The sequence below is a fragment of the Sebastes umbrosus genome, chromosome 21 (assembly GCF_015220745.1).
Source record: "Sebastes umbrosus isolate fSebUmb1 chromosome 21, fSebUmb1.pri, whole genome shotgun sequence".
Lineage (NCBI taxonomy): Eukaryota > Metazoa > Chordata > Actinopteri > Perciformes > Sebastidae > Sebastes > Sebastes umbrosus.
In genome coordinates, this window is record NC_051289.1 from 5533708 (window position 1) to 5545623 (window position 11916).

The window sequence follows — 11916 nt, forward strand, 5'->3', positions numbered from 1 at the left end:
TGAGCTCGCTAAAACGTAAAAATCGCAAGTTGCGTTAATGCGTTAAAGAAATTAGTGGCAGTAAAATTAATTTGCCGTTATCGTGTTAACTTTGACAGCTCTAGTTAAATGCAATGTTGATACTGTAGAACAGCACTGACAGACAACAATTATAAGTTTAAATCAGTTTTCTTTCCCTTCCTTTTCTTTCTTTTTTATTTCTCTTCTCCCGCCCTTTCTTTTTTTTTTTAATATTGACTGTCGCTGTTGGTTTTTCAGCGTACTCTCATTATTTTGCAGTCTGAGAGCTACCTTTTGCAACTTAATAATTACTATTGCTTGTGAGCTTGTTGTGATTACACAGTCTCATTATTATGACCACATATAATAACCATGAAGGCAAGGCCATGCAAATCAAGACTGCACCTAATTCATCAACACTCTGCAACCAATTTATTGTAGAACATGTGAGATTGTTTGCATGAGAGTGGATATTATTATTGTAAACACAACCCACCTCAGTGGAAGAACGCTTCTTGCTCTTTTCATGCACAGCATCTTGGTTCACATTGATTTCTTACAATTAAGATTCAAACTTGTAGCGTAAGCCGTAGTTGCTTATAAAAAAAATGCAATTTTGCTGTTCCAGTGTATTTTTATTAGTAAGTAAACCAGTAAAATAGAGTTGATACGGTCTTCTATGTGTCCCGACTCTCAGGTGTTCCTCAAGTACTACCACGTTGAGCATCTGAACCTGATGGTGCAGCAGGCCACACAGCGGCTCGTTCTGCTCCAGGCTTACGTCCGAGGCTGGCTGGGAGCCAAGCGATACCGCCGGATATTAAAAGAGCGGGAACAGAGCGCTCTGGTGCTGCAGTCAGGTTAATAAACTGTACTCTCTGTTATCCACTAGAACATGAAGCAGGTTTTATAATGTGTTCCATGCCAATTCATGCTTTGATTTTTGATTCACACTCACACACAGCTTACAGAGGTCAAAAAGTTCGGAAGAGGGTGGCTGATGACAAAAGCAAAGCAAAGTTTGAGGCCTTCGTTGTCCAGTTTCAGGCTGGTAAGAACAATCTGAGATGGAATCCAACACAATCTAAGCTTGGTGTGTGTTGCGTTGGTTTATGTTTCTCCCTTGTCGCCTTGTTCAGTTTGCAGAGGCTATCTTGCAAAAAAGAAATACAAGGAGTTGGTCGATGAGAAGAACAAAGCTGCAACAAAGATTCAGGCTCGTTACAGAGGACACAAGGAAAGGAAAAGCTTAAAAAAAAAACGGTACAAAAGAGAGGAAATTTACACAATATAGCACTGAAAACAAAGATGTTTATTGACCAAGATGTACCCCTTTGTGTTTGTAGGGATGAGAAAGAGAAAGAGAAAGCAGAGCAGGCCCTTAAAGAAAAAGAGGAAGAGACTCCTGAACCAGAGAAGAGCACCAACGAAGAAACCTCCCCTGCTCCCGTCGACGAAGTGGTTAACGAGGAAGATGAAGCTAAGGCTGCTGTGGTTCTCCAGAGCAACTTCAGGGGCTACAAAGAGAGGAAAAAGTTTAAGGAGAGAAAAAAGACGATGGCGGGGGCCGAATTAGAGATACCACCAAATATAGCAGAAGAGCCTAGCAGCAAAGAAGAGGACAAGACCGCTGATAAACAAGGGGAGAATGACGACGAAGACGAAAGTACGTATGAAGCGGAGGAGAACTATGACAGCGATCACACTCAGGTGCCAGAAGATGAAGAGAATACAGTGGTGGAAGATGAAGCAGTGATTGTGGACGTACCGGTAGCAGATGCTGGAAAAGAGGAGGACAAGATGGAGGAGACGGCTGCAGGGGAAGAGGTTGTTAACATAGAAGACGAAACCAAGGCGGCCACTGTCCTCCAGAGTAACTTCAGAGGTCACAAAGAGAGGAAGAGGTTGCAGGACGAAGGCAAGATCCCAGCTAAGAAACAGAAAGCAAAAAGCCCGACTGATGAAGAAGAAGTGCCCACAGTGAGCAGCCCTACGAGTGAAGAAGAGGTGTCCGAAGTTCAAGCGACAGAAAAAGAAGAAGAATCAACGGAAGCTCAAGATGCAGCAGATGTTTCTTCAAGTGACGTCAAGTCAGACGACCAAGACGAGGCCAAAGCAGCTACGGTGCTGCAGAGCAACTTCCGCGGCCACAAGGAGCGCAAACGACTCGAGGAGGAAGGGAAGATCCCGAAGAAGAAGAAAAAAGAAGTCACACCAGAACCTCCAAAAGAAGAAGAAGAAGTAGAGGTAACGCAGACAGAAGAATCAGTGCCAGAATCTCAGCCGGACGGAGTGGACGAGGAAAAAGCTGCCACTGTCCTTCAGAGTAACTTCAGAGGCCACCGAGACCGAAAGAAACTGAAAGCAGAGAAAGAAACACAAAATAAAGCACAGGAAGACGCAGCCAATGATGCAGAAGAAGAAGAAGAAACTAAAGAAGAGGAGTTAGAGGAGGAGGCAGAGGAGGAGGAGGAACTGGATGTTACTGATGTGATTATAGAACGTAAAGAAGAGACAGATGCTGAAAAAGAAAGACAGGAGGAAGAGCAGGCTGCGGTGAAGATCCAGAGCAACTTCAGAGGCTACAAGGACAGGAAGAACCTGAAGGCCAATAAGCAAACAGCACATAAAGAAGCCGCACGACTAGAGAGCTTCTCCAAACAGGTAATATCATTAAACTAGGGCTGTCAATGGATTAAACTATTACATCGCAATTAAACACATGATTGTCCATAGTTTATCGCGATTAATCGCAAATGAATCATGTTCAATCTGGTACTTTAAAGGGAGATTTGTCAAGTATTTAATACTCTTATCAACATGGGAGTGGACAAATAGGCTGCTTTATGCAAATGTATTTCATATATTTATTATTGGAAATCAATTAACAACACAAAACAATGACAAATATTGTCCAGAAACCCTCACAGGTACTGCGTTTAACATAAAAAGATATGCTCAAATCATAACATGGCAAACTGCAGCCCAACAGGCAACAACAGCTGTCAGTGTGTCAGTGTGCTGACTTGACTATGACTTGTCCCAAACTGCATGTGATTATCATAAAGTGGGCTTGTCTGTAAAGGGGAGACTCGTGGGTACCCATAGAACCCGTTTTCATTCACATATCTTGAGGTCAGAGGTCAAGGGACCCCTTTGAAAATGGCCATGGCAGTTTTTCCTCGCCAAAATTTTGCGTAAATTTGAAGCATTATTTAGCCTCCTTCACTAGTATGGTTTTCTAGTTTCATATGATGCCAGTATCTTCACTGTATCTTTAAAACTGAGCCTGGTACAACCCAAAAATCACAAGTTACGTTAATGTGTTAAAATAATTAGTGGCGTTAACTTTGACAGCCTTACATAAAACATATTTTATTCTCTACTTCTCCAAATCCTCCTTTTTTCCGCTCATATATAATTTTTTTTCAACAGATCAAAAAGACTTCTCAGGACTTTGTTGCCCTTCAGCAGAAGTTGAATGAGATCATCGAGGCCCATCAATCAAACCCAGAGAAGAACGGCATGTTTGTGAGAGGAAAAGCAATCAATGGCTATGCTCCCCCGATTCAACAATCAGGTAAGATAATTAAGATTGGCTCTGAGAAAAAAAGATTACAAAGCAATAAACATAATTCATAATGTTGGCGCGGTGTGACCCCCGAGGTTAATGTGCATTCTTGGTTCTGTTTTTGATGCAATCAGATAATTAAGGAAGACAGGCTGTCTGTCTGAGGAGGACGGGTATCTATTATTTTGGTCTGTTCATCCTTCACTAGAGTCTCTTTTGTTTTTTATACGCTTTCACCCAAATAAATCAGAGTGCAGCTGTGTCATTTCCTGCCACGCTGAACAGAAAAGAGACTTATTTATAAGCCATGATTGTAAATATTCAGGATTTGAGACGGGAATTGCTGCTTCGTCAGTATTTATTATTTCAAAGTTAAAGGTTTGTGGGCTTGTGCCGGATATTTCCCTGTTTTTTATGTAAAAAAAGAGATTTTATTACCGTCTCCTCACAGAAGAAGGCGATGTTATCGACGTTCTCTTTTCTCCCTCTTTCTCGTGACGCTCGATTAGATCAGGAAACGTGGGAAAGTCAAGTGCCAACGCAGGAAGCGCTTCTCTACCCAATGTGTCATCAAAAATAAAATTTGATTTGCACAGGTGATAGGTGTAATTGCTTTTGAGGGTGGTGAGCGGGGGGAGACGGCAAATTGAAAGTTCACCGTCTTAACAAAACGGAGCTGGCAGCTGAAATGTCACCGTCGTCGTGGGTTCAGGTGTCCTGAGAAGATAATGTAATAATTATGTAATAACACCAATGATTGCCTTTTCCTTAGCTGGCATCACGATTATTCTGCCATTCATTTGATCTTCGGGGACTTTTTGAGTTTCATTACAACATATAGAGTGAGCTTACAATATCTTTTAAAGTCTGATTCTCAGCATTAAAATGAGCTCTTTGCATTATTTGTAATGAAAACTCATCTGAGAAGTTCAGTGTATTTAGGAATTACATTCATGTTGGACAATTCTGCAGATCTTTAATTACACTCAATACCTTATTCAGTGCCAATGCAGAAATGAGTGCTTCCTTTATGTAGCAAACGTAAAGCTGTGGAGGTCGGGATGGTGGAGGGCCCAACTTCATGTGGGAGACTGGAGTTCACATCCTGTCACAGACCACTTTCCCTAACCTTAACCAGCTGATTTAGTTTCCTTAACCCAAACCATATCTTAAAGCCAGACCGTATAACTTTTGCTTCAGTGGCCAAAAGTGTCAATTCTGCTAAACGACACATCAAATTTCCTTCCTCCAGATATTGTTTTTAATGTTTGCATGGAACACAATTATGGATTTTGCAGAGTTGTCCAATATCAGTGTTCAGTAAACAGTGTTAAAGGAGTAGTTAGCATGTTAATGAGGGAGCTTTAGAGGCGTTGGTAGGCAGATTTTGTTTGGGCAGAGCCAGGCTAGCTGTTTCCCCCCGTTTCCAGTCTTTATGCTAAGCTAAGCTAACCGGCTGCTGGCTCTAGCTTCACATTAACCGTGCAGCCATGAGAGTGATATCAATCTTTTCATCTGGCTCTTGGCAAGAAAGCGAATGAGCGTGTTTCATAAAATGTCAAACTTTCTTTAAGTGGAATTCACTTACATGCACCTGCAGCAGATCTGCTTCTGTCTGGTTTTATTTTGATGGCAAACATAGACGTACAAGTGAAACATTATGCACACATTACTCCACAAAGAGTTTCCAGTACAGTACAGTGGTCCTTTAATCTGGGCATGTTTGCCCTTTACAGGCTTTTCTTTAACGCAGCACGATGCCTGAGGTAAAGCAGAATAAATTATCTGTGTTATTTCCAACGGCTGCTGCAACTCCCTATTAAATTATGCTTCTTTCAGCCCCACTAGGTCATTTCTCCATCGACAGTCCTAAGCTGTAAATTTCATTGACACAATAAAACCTCATTAGAATCATTTGTGACACACACAGTGAAAGCAGAGGGACGCCAGTTTACATTGTTCTTCATGGGAAAGGTCGTCAAATGTTAATCGCGTTTTGTGAGCGAAGCGTTTCCAACAATTATGGCAGGAATTAATAAGAGGATGTGAGAAAGTGGCTTAAGTTGTTTGAGCAAATACACAGTGACCTTTAGATGAAGTTGTTAAATAATATTACAAACTTTTCACCTCCTTCACCTGAGAGCTTCTGCACATGATGGATTGCTGTATGCATGAACAGAGATTTTATAATGAGCAACAAGCAAAGGTCGTTGTAATATGTTAATAATTGCAATTACAATCACATGTCCAAAGAGTAACAGTCATGACGAGCATGATCGATTGCAACACATCCGCTACAGCGTGGACAATGTTATGCATGAAAAGCACAGCTGGGCACAAACACATCTCACTCTCTTTACGTTCAATACAATGCAGGGAGTCAAACATGGAGGTTATAGGACACTGTTTGTTTGTTTGTTTGTGTCAAAGGCTGTTTCACATAATCTCTGTTGGAAAATTCAAACTGGCCAAAGGCCTTAGGGTTAAACTGCAGTATGTATGGAGGGCAGCACAACAGAGTCAGAGGTTAGGTGCCACATCACACTCAATAATCTCTCTTCAATCGACCATGTACTGTATAATGATCCCAGCGGCTCTGGAGCGGTTTGATCACGATGGTCAGCCACACAATGATCTTTTACCCAACATCCTCTAAAACCCATCACAGTGAATAATACACCAGATAACTTCATATCATGTTGTTAAATGACGGGTCCATCTGCATTCTGTTTTTTTTTTTCAAATGGAAACGTCCACTCAGCCGTTGCGAAAAGCAGTGACGTAGGTTACCAAAGGAAAGTAATCGACGCTAATCAATAAGGTTATAAATAACGTGAACGCTAGCACTAGGTGCGTCAACATTAGTCAGATTTTTTGAAGTGGGGTTGTATGTATACTCCCGCATTCTGCGAGGTAAAATTACTGTTTTTGTGAATTGAGTCTGGTGACATTTGAATAGAACGGCTTCAGTTACTTTCGGAACGGGCTGTCTGACGGCGGCCGTGGACGGGAACAACAGAAAAACTTAATTTAACCACCTAAAAAAAAAATCAATATCTATTTATGTCGCCATCAGACAGCTCTTGCCGATGGGGAACTGAAGCCGTTATATCGCTGTCTTCACAGCTACCAGATTCCATTCACAAAAACAGTCATTTTACCTTGCAGAACACAGGAGTTGCTGGTCTACCGCTGAAAAGATCGAAAAACCGTAATGCAATGTATATGCAGGCCAATCTTAACTCTCTAAACTCTCAATATAGAAAGACACTTTTGCACCTCTTAAAAGTTGTTGGAAGGCATTTTGGGAAATGTAGGAAATGAGAAAATGCTATGCAAAAACTAAATTAAAACACAAAAGCTACCATGAACTGAATATTGCAGATGTGTAAAAGTGTATTTGAGGTTCAGTTTTCCTTTCAGTGTCCGTTCATTTTCAACTGCTTAGTACAATCAACGTAATACCACCGTCTGATGTTTTTAACTTTTACTTTTCAGCTGATAAGCGACAGTCGAGGACCCCCCGCAGGACGCAACAGCCGAAGACCCTGAACACACCAGAGGACTCCACCTATTACAACCTGATTCATGTGAGTCACAAAGAGATGGAGAACGATTTCAGATATTTACCACAACAAAGCTTTGCTGTCAGCTGCCATGTGACACTGTAACTACTTCCCCACGCTATCGGCTTCCACAATGAACTATTGATCGGCAATTTTTTTTCCTGTCTGTAGTACTGTTAACTACATACTGTATGTTCCCAAGGCAAGAAATATCAGCCTATTACAAAGTTGTCTGCAAAAGTATGTTCCAGAGTTTCTGACAAATAACAATTTTCTTCAGCAGTTTGTTTTTTTTAATGTTTTTTATTCTGTGTTCTCCTCGTGTAATTATCTGTAATGTTTCATGATTTCAGCGAACAATAGCTCTGCAAAAAATATCTCTTAAGGTTTGTTTACAATGCTGTCAGTTCTGTTTATTTGATCTAGTTATATACTATATAATGCATCTAATCAATAATTTAATCAATTAATAGTGAAGACTAGACATTAAAGAGTAAGAAACTTATTTAATAAAAGAAGCATTATAGTTTAAAAATATGATTGACCAGATGATAACTTGATCACTCGCTTACAAATTTGATCACATGTACTGGAGCGAAATTCACTGAAAATATTTAAGGAAATTATATTTTTAATATTTTAGAAATGCTTTCATTGATTGAAAAATTAAAAACTATAAGAAAACATTTAAAACAGTGGTTCCCAACATGGGTTCACAACCCTCCAAGGGGTCGCATGAAAAAGCGGAGAGGTGAAACAAAAAGAATATATATTATGTATATATTATAATTATGGAAACATGGCTCGTAATGTCTCAACCAAACTTCACGACTATTCGTCCAATAGTTGTAGAGATATTTCAGTCAGAACCACAAATATCAACCTCACGGTGGCACCAGAGGAAAAATCAGAGGATCGCTAAAGTCAGTAGGATTCATCCTCTGGGGATCATGAATGTCAGTACAGAATTACATGGCAATCTATTCAATAGTTGTAGAGATATTTCAGTCTGCTGCAAGAATGTCTACAGTTACTCTTTGACTAACTGGTCACAACTTATAAACAACAACAGCCTTCGTATCCGGGGGTTACAAGCCAAAAGGTTGGGAACCACTGTTCTAAAAGCACTTTCTTTAGCTTTACCTGAATGCAGAGATTAGGAGTGTTTGACTGACGTGTAGTTATCTTTGCTCTGTTTCCACCCAGCGGTCTGTCCAGGATGATAAACGCAAGCCCAGGAAAGAGGAGTAAGTGTGCAAGTTCTCATTTCAACTTAATTTTTAACAACCTGTTTTTTAAGAGGTTGGCCTGCTGCCTGCCTGCTCAGCACACCGGGTCAGGAGTAATGACTGAAGCCCAGCACCAACATAAGGACGGCGTCTGAGTCTGAACTTAATGATCTGCAGGATTACACACATCCTCTGTGAAATTAATTAGCCTCATCTTTCATCTTACATTCACTGAATATATAAGATGTTTGATGTACATTGCTAAAACAGAAAGCGTGTGTGGATGTGTGCGTTCATGCATATGTATGTGTCGTGTAGGCCACAAGGTGAGCATACCGCCCAGAGTGAGGGGGTGAAGATAGACCGATAGGGCTGTGCTGAACAGGAAAGGGCCAGGGTGCTTTATCATAGCAGTCTAAAGGGACATACACATATACAGTGAGATACAACGCTATACATCAAGGGTAATAATTTGTTAGCAGATAAATAAAGCCAGCGATGTACAGGAGCGGTTTACATGCATCATTAAGGATTAGAAGGTCAGCAGGAATGATAGCATCTCTGGCTGAAGCTGACAGCAGAGGAGGACGGGAGACGGGAGAGCGTGGGCGGTAAGAGGAGGGAAGAGTAGAGAGGTGATGATACTAAATGGGAGTAAAGACGTACACAAGGAGAAATAGGGAGGTAGAGTTAATCACAAACAGTGATAGCGAACTAAAGATATCTCAATTTTATTGCCAATATTAAAGCAATGATCTATTACATGTGTGTTTGTACCCTTTATCTTAAGATGTGACACAATAACGACTCGTAAAATGTTTCTTATGATGCCATTCCTGTGGAAAATTCTTCCATACCAGGAAAGCAATGGCTTATGTTTTTAACAGCAGCAAAAAACTTCAGATTGGTATTTGGTATGAGTCACCAAACTATATAAACAATGCGGCCTGAATGTCTGATTGACATCTAAGTCTGTCCCCCTAACATCCATCCATCCATCCCTTCTGTCTGTGCTCCAGTCCAGGGAAGCTGCTGGATGTGGATGACAACTACTACCGGGAACTGTCCACCAGCAGGTCTGAGCCCTGCATCTCCACAGAGGACATGTCCCCCAGCAGCATGCCTGAGAGGAGGCAGTCTGAAGAGAGGAGAGGATCCACGAGGAGGCAGTCTGTAGAGAGGAGAGGGTCCACAAAGAGGAGACAGTCTGTAGAGAGAAGAGGGTCCACGAAGAGGACGCAGTCTGTAGAGAGAAGAGGGTCCACGAAGAGGAGGGAGTCTACAGAGAGAAGAGGGTCCACGAAGAGGAGGGAGTCTACAGAGCAGACATCAGCTGCTGCCAGTAGACCGACCAGAGAGAGGGCCGTCACTGAACCAGCGACTTCCAGTCCTCTCGGTGACAACAGGTATGTCCTTCTCCTCTACGTGCTTGAATTAAAAAAACAAAACAAAACAACAACATTGATTTCTGTAAAGGGTCAGAGAAACCGTTTTCATAACTCAGTCAGTGGTCCAGAAAAGAGCAACAATTCAGAGCTGTATTTTTGTAAAGCTGAGCATGAACGCAACAACTGTGCAATCAGTAACGCCCTAAAGTATACCCTGTTTTATGGTCTATTTGACTCTAAATGGAACCATAATATACTAAATGAACATCATGCTGTATTGAAGAAGACTTGAAACTAGCGATTGAGACCATAAACTCATGTTTACAATGTCTACTGAGGTAATAAACCAAGTGAGAAGTAGGCTCATTTTCTCATAGACTTCTATACAATCAGACTTCTTTTAGTAACCAGAGGAGTCGCCCCCTGCTGGCTATTAGAAAGAATGCAAGTTTAAGACACTTCAGCATTTTCTTCACTTCTCAGACCTGGAGGAAGCATTTCAATGTCTGTAGAAGATAGCACAAACTGAGATATCCCCATGATAATCCAGTAAACATTAGAAAAATAGAAAATGAATTTACCTTTTTAAGAGAATATTGTGTGTAGAGTTTTAAAGGGGACCTATTATGCTTTTGTGCTTTTTCCCTTTTCTTTAGTGTGTTATATAGTTTTTTGTGCATGTAAAAGGTCTGCAGAGTTACAAAGTCCACACCAAAGGGAGTTACTCTCCCCCATAGAAACACTGCTCCTGAACTGCCTGAAACGCCTCGCTTGAAGTCCCGCCTTTTCTTCCGTAACGTGGTGATGTCACCAAGTAATACATTTTGCATATAACCTGCCTAGTGGCTAGTTTTGCACGCCCTCAAACAAAGCTAGTTAGAGCGGAGGAGTTTAAGCTGTTTAGCAGTTGTGTATGGCCATCGTGAGTTACTTGCACCCATCAGGATCAGTGTTTCTTTGTTTTTCCCAAAAATGACACACTTGCATTTTACATTCTAGTCGGTCACAATGATAAATCCATACATCCAATTTCATCTGTTTCCAGTCCTGCCTGGCCTCTACCTCAGACAGCCCACGCACATGATAAATGATTACTGGAGATGATAAACAATACGCAATCTTTTCATCTTTTTTTCTCATTCTGTTTCTGGTTTAAATCTTTCAAACCATCTCCTTGTTCTGTTTTTCCTTTTCATCTTTTCTACGTTGTGCTCTATCGTTGTTGTCTCCTGTGTTGTGTTGACAGGCGCTCAGTTCCCAGAATGCTCTCCACAGATAGTCGGACTGATGACGACAACCCCCACGACTTCAGACACCTACTGAGGAAGACCTCCCAGAGACGAAGACTCATCAAACAGTACTGAACACACGACTGGACTTTTTCAACCATTTAGCTCCTAATCTATCAAAAATCTGAATGTGGAAATGTATCATCATACATCATGCTGTAAGATATATGAGCATTTCATTCATCACAGCTTCTTAACAACGTGAAAATCACTGACTGCATTGATTATAAGTCACCACCAGTCTTATTAATCTGAATGCAGCATAGACAGGATGAAAGTCAATGTAAATAATATGTTATAACCTTAAAACTGTAAATTATTTATGTAATTTGTAAACTAGACAGCGCTACAGTACATTTGCTCATTTTGGTTGGTCAAATATTGTGTTTGAGGTTGTCCATATCCATTTAAACACCAAATAGAATTGTATAAAATATATCTATACATCATGTAAATACAAAAGTCATGTTCTTACACTTTGCATTTCAATCCATTTTTGAAGGATGTATCTTGCGAAAAAAAAAAAGAAGCTGCTTCACTGTTGTAAGAAATGTACATTCTGTCCTCTGCTGTAATCTCTGTTTTGTTCATTTAAAACGTAAAATATATCAAATTCCTTGTGATGTTCAATTCATCTTACATTTAGTATAGCTGCCCCTCTTCCTTATCCTCCTGAACTCAAGCTTTTTTTTATTATCTTGTACCCGTTTCCTTCATTCTTGCAGATCTTTGGTGGTTAAAAAACGGTCCATGATATCAGAAGGTGTAAACAGAAGCAGCTGTGTCATGTTGATATCAAACCAGCTCCTGTAAATATCTCTTCATGTAGTCCATATTGGCTTGAGTATTTCTTTGAGATTCAACCACTGACCT

At 40.7% G+C, this 11916-nt stretch overlaps 1 protein-coding gene across 3 annotated transcripts in view; it reads left to right on the forward strand.

The window, feature by feature from the left end:
- The window catches only part of myo3a (myosin IIIA), a 55044-nt gene extending 43388 nt beyond the window's left edge, over positions 1–11656 (forward strand). For all 3 annotated transcript variants that reach the window (XM_037757582.1, XM_037757584.1, XM_037757583.1), the window contains 9 exons: positions 698–860; positions 965–1051; positions 1140–1263; positions 1347–2664; positions 3436–3580; positions 7070–7161; positions 8344–8384; positions 9386–9772; positions 11001–11656. In XM_037757582.1, the coding sequence (XP_037613510.1) occupies positions 698–860; positions 965–1051; positions 1140–1263; positions 1347–2664; positions 3436–3580; positions 7070–7161; positions 8344–8384; positions 9386–9772; positions 11001–11118 (2475 nt within the window). In that variant the 3' untranslated portion in view covers positions 11119–11656. The remainder of the gene's footprint in view (positions 1–697; positions 861–964; positions 1052–1139; positions 1264–1346; positions 2665–3435; positions 3581–7069; positions 7162–8343; positions 8385–9385; positions 9773–11000) is intronic.
- Positions 11657–11916: the final 260 nt, after the last annotated feature.